We start from the raw sequence: 22,528 nt of genomic DNA, 5'->3' as shown, positions 1-22,528 counted from the left end.
TTAACATTCTTACACTTATTCTGTCCCAGTGTCTAGTCCTGAAATATATCTGAACCGATTGGTCATTCGGACATTCTAGGGAATGTGATCTCTAAGTAATTTTGGTAAAACTCGGGAACATCCTAAAAGAGTAATCAAATTTTGTATTTTCATTCTGAGAAAGTCACCATGTTACCATGACAACTATGAGGATACTGCGACTGATGAGAACTTACATTTCTGGCAACGGTTCGTCCACTTTAGGACTCAGGCTCTCCATCAGCTCCGTCCAGCTCTTGACCCCTGTCCCCATCATATCTGTAATTGGAAGGTCAACAGTGAGTGAGTGAGTGAGTTTAATGACATTTGAACAGTATTTCAATGTTTTCATGGCATACCAGCTGGTAGGGCAGGGAAGCTTGAAGTGATGTAAACATTAATACTTTGGTGAAACCCACAAGCACCATGATGGGAACCAGGATATGAACCTGTGATCATAGGATGCTGTTTCAACTAAGGGACATAACTCTCCACAGACACCCTTGGAAAGGGTCACCTGTGTCCCAGGGATAGGAGTGAGTGAGTGAGTGATTGAGCAGAGTTTTATGCTGTTTTCAGCAAAATTCCAGCAATATCACGACTGGGGACACCAGAAATGAGCTTCACACATTGTACCCATTTGGGGAATCAAACCCGGGTCATCAGCGTGACGAGCAAACACTTTAATCACTATGCAACACCACCACCTTTGGGGATAGTTATGAGATCTTGTAGCCGATCTCTACGCCAGTTACCTGATACAGATGGGGCCGACCTCTGACCTGCTCTAGATGGGGCTGACCTCTGACCTGGGCCTGCTGGTTTTGCAGCCCCATAGGGCCCGCCTGCTGTTCCTCCACCTTCCTTCATCGCTGCTTCGTGAGCCGCGCCCTCGACAGACACGCTCCGATCAACAGCCCGCTTCACTGCCATCGCATCACCATGGCAGACATCTTGGATCTCACAATCTCTGTTTCCATCTGTCACAAAGTCTGGGAGGTCTTCATCACTGCAGCAGGGCACTGGGACAGTTTCATCTTCTCGCGCTGCAACTCCTCGGCGACGTATAAAACGGAATCCTGAGAAATTTTGTTGAAAATGTCGCACTTGTGCTCGTAAGTAATCCCGTTTGTTTAACAAAGCCTTGACAAGTCGTCTGGAGTTGGAAGGTGTATTAGGCTCTCCAATTGGCTGTTCTGATTCAAGATCTGAAGTACCAGGCTCCTTGATTGGTTGGTCTACATCCAAATCAGTTACAGCCTCTCTTTGGATGTTCTTGTTTCGATCAAAGTTGGCAGTTTCTTCAAAGTCTGGAAAACAAATAGCAACATGGAAATACATATTATACTATAAGAACAGCATATTGTACATTAAACCGTTATGTCAATTGCAGAAATAAACAATAGCATATATAGCAACATATTTTGATCTACAATTTTAACACTTCATAAGTGGAAGATCTGGTAATCATATCGTTTGACTCTAAACTCGCACACCTGCCTTGAACCTAATGTTTTGGTTGGTAGTTAATCCTAGCAGAGCAACAAGTCAGTAGGTGATCCTCATGGTAAGCGCAGCTGGTTCAGGAAGGCAGGCTGGCGTCTTGAGTCCAGTGACAACCATTGATGCTTGACCTGCTCTCAGCTGCACTACACCAGCATCTTCTGACATCTTATATAGTCTTATCACATCACCTACACTGCAGCACTGATGGTACTCAATGTCTCAGAAATTTCAGTCTCTACCACGAAATTGTCCAGTTAACACTACAAAGATAAGAACGTGTACAACACACAAAGTATTACTGCAAAAGTGGTTCATTAAGCAAAGCAGGGAAATGGTTCCATGCTGCATCAAATGTTACTTCGGGGTAATAAGAAAATGCATTCTTGCAAAGCAATTACTGATTTTCTTGATTGATAGTTCTGGCATTCGTACAGGTAAGGTCAAGGCTGAAGCAAATGGTACTGTTGCTGTGAACATTTAGCACACAGTGTCAGCCATTTGTAGTGTAACTGCAGGAACAGCATGTGAAGAGTCACATATACAAGGTTTTCAAAACTGATGATATAACACATATTTCTAATTCTAGTGGGATATACAGGTGCTAGAGGTGGGATGTCCATGTTCTGGAGGAGGTGGGATGTACATGTTCTGGGGGGTAGGATATACATGTTCTGGAGGTGGATATACATGTTCTGGAGGAGATGGGGTATACATGTTTTGGAGAAGGTGGGACATACATGTTCTGGAGGTGGATATACATGTTCTGGAGGAGATGGGGTATACATGTTTTGGAGAAGGTGGGACATACATGTTCTGGAGGTGGATATACATGTTCTGGAGGAGATGGGGTATACATGTTTTGGAGAAGGTGGGACATACATGTTCTGGAGGTGGATATACATGTTCTGGAGGAGATGGGGTATACATGTTTTGGAGAAGGTGGGACATACATGTTCTGGAGGTGGATATACATGTTCTGGAGAAGGTGGGACATACATGTTCTGGAGGTGGATATACATGTTCTGGAGGAGGTGGATATACATGTTCTGGAGGAGGTGGGACATACATGTTCTGGAGGTGGATATACATGTTCTGGAGGAGATGGGGTATACATGTTTTGGAGAAGGTGGGATATACATGTTCTGGAGGTGGATATACATGTTCTGGAGGAGATGGGGTATACATGTTTTGGAGAAGGTGGGACATACATGTTCTGGAGGTGGATATACATGTTCTGGAGGAGATGGGGTATACATGTTTTGGAGAAGGTGGGACATACATGTTCTGGAGGTGGATATACATGTTTTGGAGGAGGTGGGACATACATGTTCTGGAGGTGGATATACATGTTCTGGAGGAGATGGGGTATACATGTTTTGGAGAAGGTGGGACATACATGTTCTGGAGGTGGATATACATGTTCTGGAGGAGATGGGGTATACATGTTTTGGAGAAGGTGGGACATACATGTTCTGGAGGTGGATATACATGTTCTGGAGGAGATGGGGTATACATGTTTTGGAGAAGGTGGGACATACATGTTCTGGAGGTGGATATACATGTTCTGGAGGAGATGGGGTATACATGTTTTGGAGAAGGTGGGACATACATGTTCTGGAGGTGGATATACATGTTCTGGAGGAGATGGGGTATACATGTTTTGGAGAAGGTGGGACATACATGTTCTGGAGGTGGATATACATGTTCTGGAGGAGATGGGGTATACATGTTTTGGAGAAGGTGGGACATACATGTTCTGGAGGTGGATATACATGTTCTGGAGGAGATGGGGTATACATGTTTTGGAGAAGGTGGGACATACATGTTCTGGAGGTGGATATACATGTTCTGGAGAAAGTGGGACATACATGTTTTGGAGAAGGTGGGACATACATGTTCTGGGGGTGGGAGATACATGTTCTGGGGGTGGGAGATACATGTTCTGGGGGTGGGACATACATGTTCTGGGGGTGGGACATACATGTTCTGGGGATGGGAGATACATGTTTTGGGGTGGGAGATACATGTTCTGGGGGTGGTATAGACATGTTCTGGGGATGGGATATACAGGTGCTGGAGGAGGTGGGATAAACAGATGTGGTAGGTTTCGGATAGACAGGATGCAGAGAACAAATAAAGGTGACCAAAAAGAAGATACATGGAAGTTGGTATCCACCATTGTGTCCCCGACACAGTACAAACTCCACTGACTACACATTTACAAATGATATGCTATTCCATGAACACAATTTGTCAAACATGACACAGCTTGTGTTGTCACGCCTGACACTGCCTTCAGGTCTGTACTTACACACCAACAAGCAGAGATGGGTCACCCTGAGTGTTCCCTTGCAACACATACATGTGATAGATATGCCTAAAAACTGCATGTGTAAGGGCTATGCCTAAAAACTGCATGTGTTATGGATATGCCTAAAACTGCATGTGTTATGGATATAGCTAAAAACTGGATGTGTGATGGATATAGCTAAAAACTGCATGTGTAATGGATATAGCTAAACACTGCATGTGTAATGGATATAGCTAAAAACTGCATGTGTAATGGATATACCTAAAACAGCATGTGTAATGGATATACCTAAAAACAGCATGTGTAATGGATATACATGTAGCTAAACAACTACAAGTTGCTTCATATCAGAGGCAATTCACACAACAGAACTTTTTTGTCTCTACTGCTGTTATCACGGTCATAAAGCATTAACCTACCTACAATAGATCCCCCCTGCTGCCAGGACACACAAGAGCAGCCAACCCCCACCCACGACACACACACACCACCACACACACCTCCTTCCTCCGTGTGCACCAGCAACACCTCACATGAGTTCATCAACAACAAAACACTTTCTACTTGTGTGAATTTTTTCAATCATTACCTTCTACTCAGGAAGTGCAGCTGTCAAAATGGCTAATAAATCAACGAACAATATATCAATAAAGTAATAAATTAGTCTGAAATTGAAACAAAAGATGGATAATAAAACACTAAGATGCAACAAGTGCTTATCATTCTGTTCCATTCTCAGACACCTCTCAGTCACTAAGCTCCACAAATATGTAAGCAATAAGTATTTGAGAAAAACAATATCTTTCCCACATTATTTACCAATGCTAAGGGAAGAAGCTGAATATCACAAAAGTTGAATATCCTGAGAACATCCCTGCTCACCTGACAGGATGACCGAGAGAGTCCCTGGTCATCTGACAGGACAACTGTGAGAGTCCCTGGTCCCTGACAGGACGACCCAGAGAGTCTCTGGTCCCTGACAGGACAACTGAGAACGTCCCTGGTCCCTGACAGGATGACCCAGAGAGTCCCTGGTCCCTGACAGGACGACCAAGAGAGTCCCTGGTCCCTGACAGGACGACCCAGAGAGTACCTGGTCATCTGACAGGACGACCCAGAGAGTCCCTGGTCACCTGTCAGGATGACTGAGAGAGTCCCTGGTCACCTGACAGGACAACTGTGAGAGTCTCTGGTCCCTGACAGGACGACTGAGAGAGTCCCTGGTCACCTGACAGGACAACTGAGAGAGTCCTTGGTCATCTGACAGGACAACTGTGAGAGTCTCTGGTCCCTGACAGGACGACTGAGAGAGTCCCTGATCACCTGACAGCACAACTGAGAACGTCCCTGGTCCCCAACAGGACAACTGAGAGAGTCCCTGGTCACCTGACAGGATGACTGAGAGAGTCCCTGGTCACCTGACAGGACGACCCAGAGAGTCCCTGGTCACCTGACAGGATGACTCAGAGAGTCCCTGGTCCCTGACAGGATGACTGAGAGAGTCCCTGGTCATCTGACAGGACAACTGTGAGAGTCTCTGGTCCCTGACAGGACGACTGAGAGAGTCCCTGGTCACCTGACAGCACAACTGAGAACGTCCCTGGTCCCCGACAGGACAACTGAGAGAGTCCCTGGTCACCTGACAGGAAGACTCAGAGAGTCCCTGGTCACCTGACAAGATGACCGAGAGAGTCCCTGGTCACCTGACAGGATGACCCAGAGAGTCCCTGGTCCCTGACAGGATGACTGAGAGAGTCCCTGGTCACCTGACAGGACAACTGAGAGAGTCCTTGGTCATCTGACAGGACGACCCAGAGAGTCCCTGGTCCCTGACAGGACGACCCAGAGAGTCCCTGGTCACCTGTCAGGATGACTGAGAGAGTCCCTGGTCACCTGACAGGATGACTGAGAGAGTCCCTGGTCACCTGACAGGATGACTGAGAGAGTCCTTGGTCATCTGACAGGACAACTGTGAGAGTCTCTGGTCCCTGACAGGACGACTGAGAGAGTCCCTGGTCACCTGACAGGATGACTGAGAGAGTCCCTGGTCACCTGACAGGACAACTGAGAGAGTCCCTGGTCCCTGACAAGATGACCCAGAGAGTCCCTGGTCCCTGACAAGATGACTGAGAGAGTTCCTGGTCCCTGACAGGACAACTGAGAGAGTCCCTGGTCCCTGACAGGATGACCCAGAGAGTCCCTGGTCACCTGACAGGATGACCCAGAGAGTCCCTGGTTCCTGACAGGATGACTGAGACAGTCCCTGGTCCCTGACAGGATGACCCAGAGAGTCCCTGGTCCCTGACAGGAAGACTCAGAGAGTCCCTGGTCACCTGACAAGATGACCGAGAGAGTCCCTGGTCACCTGACAGGATGGCTGAGAGAGTCCCTGGTCCCTGACAGGATGACTGAGAGAGTCCCTGGTCCCTGACAGGATGACTGAGAGAGTCCCTGGTCCCTGACAGGATGACTGAGAGAGTCCCTGGTCATCTGACAGGATGACTGAAAGAGTCCCTGGTCCCTGACAGGATGACTGAGAGAGTCCCTGGTCCCTGACAGGTTGACCCAGAGAGTCCCTGGTCCCTGACAGGACGACCCAGAGAGTCCCTGGTCCCTGACAGGACACCTGAGAGAGTCCCATGCTAGGAGGTGAACATATCCACTATTTTGCCAACCCCTATGGAACCCAGTGGAACAACTTTTATGGGTCCAACGCTACTAAACATAAATTGTGAAAGCAAGAGAATACCCACTCCAGATCATCCACAGAAACAGATTCCATTTGGCATGAAGGGAAAAACAGCTGTGAAAATTATCTGAATGGGCCACTGAAAATAATTTATGAACACACATATGGCCACAACCCATGACTATACCAAAAGATAGCAGGATCAGACTGCCATATCTCCCCTAATGAGAATCTAGTCTCGCCTCAGGCAAAACATTCCTCCAGTGTAATGACCCGCGGAATTGACTGCTGAAGCATGTATTCATACTCCCTGAACCAAGACATTATGACAACTATATGGCCATGAAAATATGTTATTTTAAAAAACCTTTTTGTGTGCCTGAGATTTCGAATTCTTATGGACCTCCTCTGTGGTCTATTAGATGGGGGGCGGTCCGGTAGCCTAGTGGTTAAAGTGTTCGCTTGTCACGTCAAAGACCCGGGTTCGATTCCCGACATGGGTACAATGTGTTAAGCCCATTTTCCAGTGTACCCCGCCATGATATTGCTGGAATATTGCTAAAAGCAGCGTAAAACCCATACTCACTCACTCACTCTATTACATGGGGCATTTGCCCAGAGAGCAGGAGGTTGGTGGTTTGATCCCCATGTCAAACCAAAAGTACATTAAAAGACAGTAATTGGTGCTAACCTGCCTGGCGCTCAGGCCAAAGCGATGCAGGTCTCAGACGTTTACCACTTTGGTGAACACCAAGAGCACCATGGATATGGTGCTGACAAACCTAGAACACAACCAGGGCAATCTACTTCCGTAACAACACACTTTTATAAGCCAGTATATGCCTTTTAAATACCATAGTGGTCACATTTAAAATCAGAACAAAGTTGCGGGTGAAATTGACTGGGATTAAACACGAGAAGTCACAGCATGTGATATGCCTTCATGTGGAAGTACATGACTGTATAAGAGATTTATTCCACCAAGATGTAGTTAAAGATATGTATTTCAGTGAAATAATAATCACACTTGTTTCGGACATTTTATCACTGTAAATAGCTGCAAGGTTGCTGATGTGGCATATGCAGTGATTACTAAATCACTTGTTTTTCCACACTTTCAAGAAAGTGACTCTTCTTGCGCAATCTCTCCATAGAAACTACACCAGATCTAGCTCCACCTCTGGGCCCTCAGTGAGGGGGGGAATAAGTAACCCCCCTCTTCCTAATCTCCCCCCCCCCCCCACACACACACACAACACAGGCCATGCAATTAGCCTTTTATTATTTATACTTCATATTTACAATACCACTGACATTGCAATATCCAAGTCACACAGACATCGTCGTCCCTGGTGATACGGACATGCTTGCATGTCATTGTGTTAATGTCATAGATTTCCTGCATGTCACACACACACCAGCTTGTCATGGAACATCAGATCAAACAGATCACTTACCCCATTTCTTCTTTTTGTGTCTTCTAAAAGACAAAAAATAACTTCCCCGCTTCTTCTTTTTATCCATTATCATACAACATGTACAGTTTCTTACAGCAAGCTGGGGGCAGTGTGGACACTGAGGAGTTCTTGTCCTATATCAATTGTTTGCTCAGCCTAATTCACAGAACGCGGTCACTGTGTGTAAGGCCAGGACCGCGTTGTTCACGTTCCAATTATTAATGTTATTTAGACATCTTATCCAGGTATTCAATGTCACGTGTGGCTTACACCAAATGCCCAACCATTATGTCCACTGGCTCCAGTGAAAGCAGAGTTACCTCCCTGCGTCCACTCCCCCACAGACTCAGTACTTGCTGTTAACAGTCATGCATGCTGTGTCCACTCCCCCACAGACTCAGTACTTGCTGTTAACAGTCATGCATGCTGTGTCCACTCCCCCACAGACTCAGTCCTTGCTGTTAACAGTCATGCATGCTGTGTCCACTCCCCCACAGACTCAGTACTTGCTGTTAACAGTCATGCAGACTCAGTACTTGCTGTTAACAGTCATGCATGCTGTGTCCACTCCTCCACAGACTCAGTACTTGCTGTTAACAGTCATGCATGCTGTGTCCACTCCACACACTCAGTACTTGCTGTTAACAGTCATGCATGCTGTGTCCACTCCTCCACAGACTCAGTACTTGCTGTTAACAGTCATGCATGCTGCGTCCACTCCCCCACAGACTCAGTACTTGCTGTTAACAGTCATGCATGCTGTGTCCACTCCACAGACTCAGTACTTGCTGTTAACAGTCATGCATGCTGTATCCACTCCTCCACAGACTCTGTACTTGCTGTTAACAGTCATGCATGTTGTGTTCAGCCCTCCCCCATAGACTCAGTACTTGCTGTTAACAGTCATGCATGCTGCGTCCACTCCCCCACAGACTCAGTACTTGCTGTTAACAGTCATGCATGCTGTGTCCACTCCACAGACTCAGTACTACCTGTTAACAGTCATGCATGCTGTGTCCACTCCTCCACAGACTCAGTACTTGCTGTTAACAGTCATGCATGCTGTGTCCACTGCATAGACTTAGCACTTGCTGTTAACAGTCATGCATGTTGCATCCAGCCCTCCCCCACAGACTTAGTACTTGCTGTTAACAGTCATGCATGCTGCATCCAACCCTCCTTCACAGACTCAGTACTTGCTGTTAACAGTCATGCATGCTGCATCCAGCCCTCCCCCATAGACTCAGTTCTTGCTGTTAACAGTCATGCATGTTGCATCCAGCCCTCCCCCACAGACTTAGTACTTGCTGTTAACAGTCATGCATGCTGCATCCAACCCTCCTTCACAGACTCAGTACTTGCTGTTAACAGTCATGCATGTTGTGTCCAGCCCTCCCCCACAGACTCAGTACTTGCTGTTAACAGTCATGCATGCTGTGTCCACTCCACAGACTCAGTACTAGCTATTAACAGTCATGCATGCTGCATCCAGCCCTCGTCCACAGAGCCTGGTATCAGTAAACCAGTTAACTTCTCAAGGATTTAACCAACATACCTCCAATCAAATAAGACTTGCTGATTGAACTCAAGAGGCAGTTGTGTCCTCAAACTAATAATTTGTAAAGTGTGTAGTTATCATTATTTTGGAGTCACTAATAGGTTTGTGTTTGAGGGTGACGGGCCTGGGGGCCTCGTATGGGGGAGGGGGGACTTGCATATATCTCAAAGGCTGCCTGGAACTGTACAATGTTTCAAAACTGTGATCAGTGATCTAACTGACACCATCTCAACAAACCACCCTAACTGTCAGAGACTTGAATCCAGGAACAATAAGCACGACCATCACAGCTACTACTATCAAACAGAGCACAGAGGGACACTGAGGTGGTTGACATCCCCCGTACAATGGCCGACCCTCACCAGGTTAATCCTTAATACTGTGAACAGATGTCCTCACTCTACCCACTCATGAATCACAGTGTAACAGGACACAAGGCAGTTTCATGTTGAAATAAGAACTTACCTCTCTGTTTAGAGAAAGAAATCAGTTTCGCATAACATGATGAAAATTAATTCATCTCACCCGTTGCATCGTAAAAGTTAAGAATAATGCATGTAAAAATGATTTAACCATTGATGACAATATAATAGGTTTTATATGAGATAAAAACCAATTTATCTCAGCAGTTTCATAGTAAAAGTAAGATATACACTGAAATAAGAGATATACCTCCACAGCTTCCAGATCATTCCCCAATATCTTCCAAGCGATAACCCTACTCCTCCCAGCATGGCGAAATGAGCCCAGTGAGCGTGTGTGAGTCAGCCGGCGACACACACCCCCCATCACAGATCCATAAATCCCCCGCCAGCCCGGTGACACTTACAGTCGTAGTACATACACTGCAATATTTACATACACATAAATCCTGGGATGTTTTTATAACATACTTGAGCAAGGACTAACCACTTTCAATTATCCCGACTGACTGGTTGGGACACACATCGTGATGACAGGGCCATATTATTGGTCACATGAACATGATCAAGACCATCTTGCTGGATACATCTGGACGTGCACTAGGGAGCCTTACATTGGAAATGAAACAAACAGTGACTGAATGTCCATGACTGTCCACGACTGTAACTGACTGACTTTAGGATTGCATCTCTGAAACTTTCTCCCACAACTCTCTCAAAATTTTCTTTCACAACCTTCACTCACAACTCCTCACACAACTATCTCACACAAATCTCTCTCACACAACTCTCTCTCTCATAACTCTCTCTCACACAACTCTCTCTCTCACACAACTCTCTCTCTCATAACTCTCTCACACAACTCTCTCTCTCACACAACTCTCTCACATAGCTCTCTCTCACAACTCTCTCTCTCACACAACTCTCACACACAACTCTCTCTCACACACAACTCTCTCACATAGCTCTCTCTCACAACTCTCTCTCACACAACTCTCTCTCTCACACAACTCTCACACACAACTCTCATAATTCTCTCTCACACAACTCTCTCACATAGCTCTCTCTCACAACTCTCTCACACAACTCTCTCACATAGCTCTCTCTCACAACTCTCTCTCACACAACCCTCTCTCTCACACAACTCTCACACACAACTCTCTCTCACACACAACTCTCTCACATAGCTCTCTCTCACAACTCTCTCTCACACAACTCTCTCTCTCACACAACTCTCACACACAACTCTCATAATTCTCTCTCACACAACTCTCACACATAGCTCTCTCTCACAACTCTCTCTCACAACTCTCTCAAACACAACTCTCAGTCAACTCTCACACAACTCTCTCACATAGCTCTCTCTCACAACTCTCTCACACAACTTTCTCCTACAACTTTCTCTCCCATCTTTCTCCCACAACTTTCTGTCAAAACTTTCTCACCACATCTTTATCATAATTAGACATATTTTTTTCAGACCAGTCAAATGTTTTTTTCTTGTATTTTACAGACAAACCTATCCTTAAAGACTTCATATTGTTTTGTTAAATGTTCAAGAAAGAGGACTTTCAGTTGAAAGTGACCCCTCAATGGGGTAATACTGCATTAAACTGCAAACTGAACCATCTCTAAATACCTGAACAAACAAATGAAATATGAAATTGGATACTTTTCCATGCTCCCAACAATACATGCTATTGAAATATTCCTGTAGACACAGTGAACAGTTCCTGCTAACAAGATTCCCCCAGATCTTCATCAATAATCTGACAGCTGTTCCCTACACCTCCATTCTGGCAGGCCAAATTAATTGTGAAAAATGCCATTGCCCCTCATTGCTGCCTTATAAATTGTCATTACAACCTATGCCAACAGAGGCCTCTGGTTGAAGCCAGTCATCGGAAAAAAACCCACCACAAGTGACCCATCTGACATGCTTTAGCCAAGTTGACAAACAAGCTCAACAAGAGTTGTCCCCACACAGCCACTGTGATGTAAACGCGTCTACATTGCCTGGGACAGTTTTACCTTTCTTGCAACATCAGTCACCTTTCTTCTTCATCCAGATCACAAGTGGTCAAAGTTCAGAGTGTCTGTTTGTTCAGTGAGATATGTCAACCCTCCAGACTTTGTGCCGTAGACAGTCGGCCACTTCTCCGATAAAACACACCCATCTCTTTCCACCCACTCACCGCACACTCGGGGTACCACGGAACAGTCAGGAACAAGATGTGTGCGTGTGTGGCTGCTTTTACTAGTCCGGACTTACGCTGGTTTTAGAGTGCAAGCCCATTGAGATACCATGCCACAGCTTAACATGGACAGCCCACTCATATACAGTATACTGTGAACTGACCAGTCCTTGTTTTATCAACAAATATAAAACAACAAGAATCATCTTTCAACATCTTTGGAGTAACGCTGACCGTCTCGGGATTGAAACACTGACATTCTGCCCCGTCCAGGCAGATGCTCTATATACCAGACCACCAAGGCTGGAATATGAAATCTCAGATTCTAAAAAAGGTTTCTTAAATGACATGCTTTCATTTCCATCACACACATATTTGTGCTGAGGACTCGGTTTAGGGAGTAAAATACATGTTTAAGAAGTCAATTCCCTGACCGAGTGTACATTGTCATTAGAGGAGATACTGCTTATAACATTTTCGGGTTTGATGTGTCTGGGAGCCGGCCACTGATCTTCCGCTCTCCGGTTCACCTGTTCCACCAGGGTGCTAGAGTCACGTGTCCAATATCTGGGAGATGTGCAGCTAGTATAAGAATAAACAGAACAGGGACTAATGAACAGAGTGTTGGATAGATTCTACTGTAGTCCCAAGCTTGGAGTAACATCTTGTCTCAGAAATGAACATATCTTACAGAAAAAAAACCCAACTGTCAAATTATCTTAATAAAAATACAGTAAAAAGGAGCCCAGAGACTCTCTTCATTTTCAGATACTGCAGTAATCAAGACTTGCCAAACGTTATAGACTTGCATGGGCTGTATTGGATATATTTGTATCAGGGTCTCCCAAGTTGACACTTCATGCACTGACCCCCGGAACCCACTGAATACAGTGACAAGGGAATTTATGATTCAGCAATCTGAAGTGGAGGAAGCAGCCACACGGCGACCTTCCAGGAAGATATCACTTGACAAAATACACCTCTCTGTAAATGCATTTCACTCTCCCAAACAGGCAGCATGTCTACTTCTCAAAACAAGCTGAAGAACACCCACGGCATGAAGGCTGTGTTGCAATACCCACCAGCCATGACAGATTAACTATAGTCAGACAAAAAATCAGGCGCTCTTTAACTTCTTTTGAGTTGTAAATAACAGGAACAACAAGAGTCATCAGAAGGATGACATATCCCCCCGGCAGCTGTCTGTAAAGTAACCACAAGTAAATGTGTAATTCTGTATGTAATGAGTCAAGAGTTGAATGTTCTTGAAGAAGCATACATTGTTTACCCACAAAAGATCCACCATGGTCGCATCCATATGAAATGGAAAGTAAAACAAATGTGTTTCTGTGGTTTTTTTTTATGCAAACAAATGACAAATTACAAGAAACAATAACTAAACAAGCCTATAGTCAATGAAGTCATCTATATCCCCCACCCACTTTAACACGTTATGGTCCCAAAGCAGGTAACTGACCCAACATTTCTCTTACCCCATGTCAAAATAGCTGCAATGGAAATTCTAAAATAAACAATTCTAAAACTCCTGAATATCAAATGACACCAGTTCAGTATGTGCTTTATATAAAGACATGCACTGTTTGGCAAGGAAATATTTAACAGTTTATTTGTCATACTCCATAAGTGAACCCACCCTATATCAAAACTTAAATCAAACTTGTTGCCATGGAAACGTAAAAAATAAAAATTTATAAAATTCCTAAATAGCAAAAGGCACCAGTTCAGTATGTGCCTGGTAGACATGCAAAGTTTTGTAAGAAAGTATTTAACTTTTTTTTAGTAACATTCTGGATATGAACACCACCCTTATAGAACAACAAAGGCACAACTTCACCACTTAAGAGATATAAATGCAAAATTTGATGAAAAAATATTTAACGGTTTTCGAGTTCTGCTCTGGATATGATTCAGACAGATGGACAGACAGATGGATGGACAGACGGACGGACAGACATGCCCATAGCTATATCCCCCCACATTATATGCCAGGGGGATAAAAAGCGATGACTTTGAAAATGCAGTTAAATGTGTCCTCACTTAAGAATTGACCTTCACTTTGTGTGAGTTCATTGGAGTATGAACCTTCATAGAGTGAGGGCCAAACTGTATGAACGTCGGAGCTTGCGACATACAATGTTTGGCCCTCACTGTATGAAGGTTCATACTCCAATGAACTCACACAAAGTGAAGGTCAATTCTTATAAATTTTTTATCACAATTTCTTTCCTCAAAGGATTTAGGCCAAGATCTAAACACAATTTTATGTAGTACGTGTGACCTCATGTTTTCACTGACAGCCAAACAACAACCACCTATATCGCGGAATAAAATAGTTCCCCAAAAAGAGAGGTGACATGAGCGTATGGATGCAGAACTTGCTCTTCAGAAACATCTTACGCAACACATGTGTTCATATAATATCCCCATTAGATGAGGAAGGTCTTTAATGAACTACCTCAGTAAGTCAGTCACAATGACAGCGCGTCGTAATACATTTACATCAAGTACAAGACGTCAAAATGGCCGACACGATAAACGTGACGGGAGGATTTCCGAAGTTGTTAATGAACCTGTGGCGGTTACATGTGTTAGTCATCATTGATCAACTGACCAATTATTGAAAGGTGATTAAAGATGTGTCAAACAGACACTAAGGTAAATTCGTAGATTGCTGGAGACGTCAGCCTAGACACAGATCGAGTCGATACTGACGATAGTTTGGATGTGCATTTTTTCGTTTGTTCATTAGGATGGGCCGTAGCGAGGAAATTCATGAACAATCATGCAGTCAAGCTCTCTTACGTTTCTCAATGTATAGTGAAATGCTGAGACCAAGATTAAAGGTTCTAAATGATCAGAAATAATGCTTATGTATGTTTTCATGCTAGGGAATTCCCAGAGTTTTCCCCAGGAATGTGGAAGTAGTCCGTCAGTGTTTACGTCATTTCAAGAACATGGTCTCGTGAAAAACGTAAGAACGTCAAATTGCGTCGTTCATACACAGATGAACGTCAATTTCACGGTCATGTGACTGACCTCTTGTCCAATGGAAAAGCTGTATATTGTGTAAACGTCAAATTAAAAAATTATTTATTGTTATATGTGATTTAGGCACAGACAGATCTTATGCTCTATTATTCACATTGTTAGGAATGACAATAAATAACCCATCAAGACCAGACAGTTGTCACTGCAAAGTGTTCAAGTGTTCAAACATCTTTCCATATCTCAGACAAAAGGTGTTTTGAATGGGATAAAAAAAGCTTGTGATCTGAGCATAGATATTGTCACTATTTATGTTTAACCAGAAACATAAAGGGGCCTACCTGTGTGTAAAGTAAAACCAGTTATTGTCCATGTCAATAAAGTTCATATCAACATGGCAGCCACAAATAGCAGTGTTTATTGTGTACCAGATAATGCTTTGTTGATTAAATCACTGATAACAGCAATCAAGCAGGGTGCTATTCCTGTATACTACTGTGGGTCATGTTGACCTCGAGGGACACATTGGCATTACCACTGGGACAGACATCCATACAGATGTTTGTTTTGTTTGTTTGTTGTTTAACGCCGCACTCAGCAATATTCCAGCCATAGGATGTAAAAAGAACCCAGTAACTGATGCATGTTGTAAAGGTGCCCCAGAAACTGATGCATGTTGTAAAGGTGCCCCAGTAACTGATGCATGTTGTAAAAGTGAAGAAACTGGTCAGGAGGATATGAAGCTGTAAGGTGATGACAGGAGGGGCCTGGTCAGGTGGATATGAAGCTGTAAGGTGATGACAGGAGGGGCCTGGTCAGGAGGATATGAAGCTGTTCGCCCAATCACTGTCAGAATCTGAATCTGTGCACCCGGGTGATGTCAGGTAAAAATGTCCATGTTGCCTCGTATTCCCAGTGGTGAGTGACAAGGTTACGTCAGTCCTCCCACGCGTGTGTGACTTGTGCACCATGGGACACTGAGGCAAGCTGTGCACTTTAAAACAAATATTTTTGAGTTTACTCACTCACATGGAGCAAAAAGGAAAGGGGTGGGATGAATGACTGTACTTCCTTTATGCTAACGTTGAATAATTGGTGGCGTGAACATCATGTTTATACAATACAAGAAAAATGGGATGGCCAGCCTGCATATCATGTCCTTGTATGGTAATAAGTGTACAGCCTAGGGTCGTATCAGGCTCAATATCATGTATATTTCCCCCTTTCTCATCCATGTAGTGTCAGATCAGGCTAAGTATCATGTATATTTCAGGCTCAATATCTGATCTTCCTCCCCCTTTCTCATCCAAAGTAGTTAAGATCATGCTCAATATGGAGGAAATTTTATCATCATCACAGCAACTTCAGCAGCAGAAGTGTATCGAAACACTGTGGTACAGATATGTCCTGAGAGTGTTGAGTATTATTGTTATGTTCAGACTGCACTCACTTCCCTCTGGGATCACGAGGAACTAACTATCCAGCTTGCATGGCCTTATGTACAGACTATATCTGTATCCAGAGAGAGGCAGACCTGGCCGAGGCTGAACCTTCCCAACCAAAGTTTAATATTTGAGGGGGAATGTCTGGCCAGTGGTGACGAAGGCTACCATATTTTCTTGAGCATAGTTTTTTCCCTAAAAACCACAGATGTGTAGAAGGGGGTGCGCATTATACATGCCATAATGGGTTTTGATGGGTTTATTTCCCCCAACACAAAGACATTACAGTGAGCATGTAACACCTGAAATACCATGTCAACAAATCTATACTGAAATACGCATGTAATTACACTGTCTTGTTATAAAAAGGGTTCTTTGTATATCTGGACTTATGTTTGTAACTTGTTTCATTGATTTTATTCAAAATTCCTTTTAATATTGTTTTAGTTCATTTCGGTGAAATCGTGTGAAACGATCGGAAGATGACACAACTCAACCTTATTAACAGCAACCAAGGTCAGATTACCGCTATTGATGCCTTGAAACGAACTTTAGTTGACAGGGAATGGATACATATATCATAAATGCCATACTTTGACTCGTTAAAAGTTATATTTGTTGAAGTTTGATGATTCTATGTTAACATGTAGTTCTTACGATCACGTGTTCGGGAGCCTCGAGGGTGACTCGTCAAATTGTTCCATGTGAAAAAATAAAAGGCAATAGCGATCAGCTGCACCGAAAGTGCTACACTTAGGGTTATTATTATTTTAAATATATTTAGTAAAAGCTGCAACTTAAATTACAAGATATTGGAATATATTATTCATGATAAAGAAATAGTTTTCAAATACAATTTTTCCTTCAAAATCCTTTATAGTTGTATCATTGGGTAAGTTTTAACCGAATCACCGGTAGATTCTAAGAAAACTTGTGTGCAGCTGATTGCTGTTTCCGGCTTAGTTTACGAGAAAATACACAAGGTAATCTTAATCCCTGGATGTAAAACAATGCCTAGCCAAACAAAGAATACAATTTAAACAGTAAATCAACATGTCTGGTGATTTTTTTATCTCTAATTTTAAATTTGTACTGACCAAGTTTCTTATCACCTGTTCGTTTACCGGAATTTGCTGATGGGGTACGGTGTTATTATTTTTCTGCGCATAATATTTGATATATATTGTATCCAAAATACTGAATCTGCTAGAGGGGGTGCGCATTATACTTGGGTGCGCACTATACTCAAGAAAATATGGTAAACCTTCAAAGAGGAAAAATCATGTAGAGCTAAACACTCTCTGGGGAAGAACTGACCTAGGCTAAACCTTCCCTGGGGAAGAACTGCCTAGCACTGAACCCTCTCTAGACAAGAGCTCGCCCAGGCTAAACCTTCCCACGGGAAGAACTGCCTAGCACTAAACCCTCTCTAGACAAGAGCTGGCCCAGGCTAAACCTTCCCACGGGAAGAACTGCCTAGCACTAAACCCTCTCTAGACAAGAGCTCGCCCAGGCTAAACCTTACCAGGGGAAGAACTGCCAAGCTCTCAAGGCTCTCTGGGCAAGAGCTGGCCTAGGCTAAACCTTCTCAGGGAAGAACTGCCAAGCTCTCAACGCTCTCTAGACAAGAGCTGGCCAAGGTTAAACCTTCCCAGGGGAAGAACTGCCAAGCTCTCAACGCTCTCAATGCTCTCTAGACAAGAGCTGGCCCAGGCTAAACCTTCCTGGGGGAAGAACTGCGGAAAGAACTTTGTAGCACTAAACCTTCCCTGGGAAAGAACTGGCAAGGAGAAGGTTTAGCCTGGTACACTGGCTATGTCACTAAGAGCCTGAAAATTTAATCAAGACTGAAAATAGTACAGCGTGGCCACCTAATCCACATATGAGTTGACTCATACAAGTACGGTCATCCATCTGAAGTCACTTCGGTAAGGGAAGGGGGACTAAATGTTGATGGAACAGTGTACATTGATGGCATTCAGTTCAGCACAGTCTTACACTGTCACAACTGACTGTACAAAACAAACACACCCTGTTACCTGTTTTACCAACGGAAGCGTATCTAATACCAACATAAAAGTTTGCCAGTCTTACCTGAACACAATCAAGGCATCCCTCGACACAACAACAGTAAATCCTGACAAGTCTTGCAAGCCCAAACTACACAATGTCATCATTTTCCGTATGAAACACCTCTCCATCACAAACACACGGTTTAAATTTAACACATGACTCAATCCAATAAAACCTACGGTCCGTGACAGGTGCCCAAGGTGGCCCAACTCTTTGCTGTACAAGCAGATAATGGAGGCGTATACCGCTCAAAGACTAACTATCACCCTCAGCTTTATAAATGTCTTCTTATCCAAGATAACCTATGTTGATAAAGGCCATTTGCCCAACAGGTCAAGCAGTCATATTGATGTACAAGAGTTCAGCAACCGTTGCCATAGTAAGCAAGTGAGTGAACAGTGATAGACTGGTAGGACACACTGTCAAGTGAGGGAACAGTGATAGACTGGTAGGACACACTGTCAAGTGAGGGAACAGTAATAGACCGGTAGGACACACTGTCAAGTAAGGGAACAGTGATAGACTGGTAGGACACACTGTCAAGTAAGGGAACAGTGATAGACTGGTAGGACACACTGTCAAGTGAGGGAACAGTGATAGACTGGTAGAACACACTGTCAAGTGAGTTAACAGTGAAAGGCTGGTAGGACACACTGTCAAGTGAGTTAACAGTGAAAGGCTGGTAGGACACACTGTCAAGTGAGTTAACAGTGAAAGGCTGGTAGGACACACTGTCAAGTGAGTTAACAGTGAAAGGCTGGTAGGACACACTGTCAAGTGAGTGAACAGTGATAGACTGGTAGGACACAGTGTCAAGTAAGGGAACAGTGAAAGGCTGGTAGGACACACTGTCAAGTAAGGGAACAGTGATAGACTGGTAGGACACAGTGTCAAGTAAGGGAACAGTGATAGACTGGTAGGACACACTGTCAAGTAAGGGAACAGTGAAAGACCGGTAGGACACACTGTCAAGTAAGGGAACAGTGATAGACTGGTAGGACACACTGTCAAGTAAGGGAACAGTGAAAGGCTGGTAGGACACACTGTCAAGTAAGGGAACAGTGATAGACTGGTAGGACACAGTGTCAAGTAAGGGAACAGTGATAGACTGGTAGGACACACTGTCAAGTAAGGGAACAGTGAAAGACCGGTAGGACACACTGTCAAGTAAGGGAACAGTGATAGACTGGTAGGACACACTGTCAAGTAAGGGAACAGTGAAAGGCTGGTAGGACACACTGTCAAGTAAGGGAACAGTAAAAGGCTGGTAGGACACACTGTCAAGTAAGGGAACAGTGATAGACTGGTAGGACACAGTGTCAAGTAAGGGAACAGTGATAGACTGGTAGGACACACTGTCAAGTAAGGGAACAGTGAAAGACCGGTAGGACACACTGTCAAGTAAGGGAACAGTGATAGACTGGTAGGACACACTGTCAAGTAAGGGAACAGTGAAAGACTGGTAGGACACACTGTCAAGTAAGGGAACAGTAAAAGGCTGGTAGGACACACTGTCAAGTAAGGGAACAGTAAAAGGCTGGTAGGACACACTGTCAAGTAAGGGAACAGTGATAGACTGGTAGGACACAGTGTCAAGTAAGGGAACAGTGATAGACTGGTAGGACACAGTGTCAAGTAAGGGAACAGTGATAGACTGGTAGGACACAGTGTCAAGTAAGGGAACAGTGATAGACTGGTAGGACACACTGTCAAGTAAGGGAACAGTGAAAGACCGGTAGGACACACTGTCAAGTAAGGGAACAGTGATAGACTGGTAGGACACACTGTCAAGTAAGGGAACAGTGAAAGACCGGTAGGACACACTGTCAAGTAAGGGAACAGTGATAGACTGGTAGGACACACTGTCAAGTAAGGGAACAGTGAAAGACCGGTAGGACACACTGTCAAGTAAGGGAACAGTGAAAGACCGGTAGGACACACTGTCAAGTAAGGGAACAGTGATAGACTGGTAGGACACACTGTCAAGTAAGGGAACAGTGATAGACTGGTAGGACACAGTGTCAAGTGAGGGAACAGTGATAGACTGGTAGGACACACTGTCAAGTGAGGGAACAGTGATAGACTGGTAGGACACACTGTCAAGTAAGGGAACAGTGATAGACTGGTAGGACACAGTGTCAAGTAAGGGAACTGTGATAGACTGGTAGGACACACTGTCAAGTAAGGGAACAGTGATAGACTGGTAGGACACAGTGTCAAGTGAGGGAACAGTGATAGACTGGTAGGACACACTGTCAAGTAAGGGAACAGTGATAGACTGGTAGGACACACTGTCAAGTAAGGGAACAGTGATAGACTGGTAGGACACACTGTCAAGTGAGTTAACAGTGAAAGACTGGTAGGACACACTGTCAAGTGAGTGAACAGTAATAGACCGGTAGGACACACTGTCAAGTGAGTTAACAGTGAAAGACCGGTAGGACACACTGTCAAGTGAGTGAACAGTGATAGACTGGTAGGACACACTGTCAAGTGAGTTAACAGTGAAAGACCGGTAGGACACACTGTCAAGTGAGTGAACAGTGATAGACCGGTAGGACACACTGTCAAGTAAGGGAACAGTGATAGACTGGTAGGACACAGTGTCAAGTAAGGGAACAGTGATAGACTGGTAGGACACAGTGTCAAGTAAGGGAACAGTGATAGACTGGTAGGACACAGTGTCAAGTAAGGGAACAGTGAAAGGCTGGTAGGACACACTGTCAAGTAAGGGAACAGTGATAGACTGGTAGGACACACTGTCAAGTAAGGGAACAGTGATAGACTGGTAGGACACACTGTCAAGTAAGGGAACAGTAAAAGGCTGGTAGGACACACTGTCAAGTAAGGGAACAGTGATAGACTGGTAGGACACAGTGTCAAGTAAGGGAACAGTGATAGACTGGTAGGACACAGTGTCAAGTAAGGGAACAGTGATAGACTGGTAGGACACAGTGTCAAGTAAGGGAACAGTGAAAGGCTGGTAGGACACACTGTCAAGTAAGGGAACAGTGATAGACTGGTAGGACACACTGTCAAGTGAGTGAACAGTGATAGACTGGTAGGACACACTGTCAAGTGAGTGAACAGTGATAGACTGGTAGGACACACTGTCAAGTAAGGGAACAGTGATAGACTGGTAGGACACACTGTCAAGTAAGGGAACAGTGATAGACTGGTAGGACACACTGTCAAGTGAGTGAACAGTGAAAGGCTGGTAGGACACACTGTCAAGTAAGGGAACAGTGATAGACTGGTAGGACACACTGTCAAGTGAGTGAACAGTGATAGACTGGTAGGACACACTGTCAAGTGAGGGAACAGTGATAGACTGGTAGGACACACTGTCAAGTAAGGGAACAGTGATAGACTGGTAGGACACACTGTCAAGTAAGGGAACAGTGATAGACTGGTAGGACACACTGTCAAGTAAGGGAACAGTGATAGACTGGTAGGACACACTGTCAAGTGAGTGAACAGTGAAAGGCTGGTAGGACACACTGTCAAGTAAGGGAACAGTGATAGACTGGTAGGACACACTGTCAAGTGAGTGAACAGTGATAGACTGGTAGGACACACTGTCAAGTGAGTGAACAGTGATAGACTGGTAGGACACACTGTCAAGTAAGGGAACAGTGATAGACTGGTAGGACACACTGTCAAGTAAGGGAACAGTGATAGACTGGTAGGACACACTGTCAAGTGAGTGAACAGTGATAGACTGGTAGGACACACTGTCAAGTAAGGGAACAGTGATAGACTGGTAGGACACACTGTCAAGTGAGTTAACAGTGAAAGGCTGGTAGGACACACTGTCAAGTAAGGGAACAGTGATAGACTGGTAGGACACA

At 44.3% G+C, this 22,528-nt stretch overlaps 1 protein-coding gene across 3 annotated transcripts in view; it reads right to left on the bottom strand.

Moving 5' to 3' along the window:
- LOC124150372 (protein ITPRID2-like) overlaps positions 1 to 22,528 on the bottom strand; it is a 75,723-nt gene that overhangs the window by 35,465 nt on the left and 17,730 nt on the right. The window contains exons 1-3 of one of the 3 annotated variants that reach the window (XM_048382261.1): positions 7,982 to 9,436; positions 774 to 1,328; positions 216 to 297 (exon numbers count right to left, since the gene is read on the bottom strand). In XM_048382261.1, coding sequence (XP_048238218.1) covers positions 216 to 297; positions 774 to 1,328; positions 7,982 to 8,054 — 710 coding nt within the window. In that variant the 5' untranslated portion in view covers positions 8,055 to 9,436. Of the gene's footprint in view, positions 1 to 215; positions 298 to 773; positions 1,329 to 7,981; positions 9,437 to 22,528 lie in introns of those variants that run through there. The other 2 variants (XM_048382262.1, XM_048382263.1) reach the window with 2 other exon arrangements.

Source organism: Haliotis rufescens, unplaced genomic scaffold, assembly GCF_023055435.1.
Source record: "Haliotis rufescens isolate VD_foot unplaced genomic scaffold, xgHalRufe1.0.p SCAF_4, whole genome shotgun sequence".
NCBI classification, from domain to species: Eukaryota; Metazoa; Mollusca; class Gastropoda; order Lepetellida; family Haliotidae; genus Haliotis; species Haliotis rufescens.
Note: the sequence above shows the minus strand (reverse complement) of the source record. Positions and strands in the feature narration are given on the sequence as shown.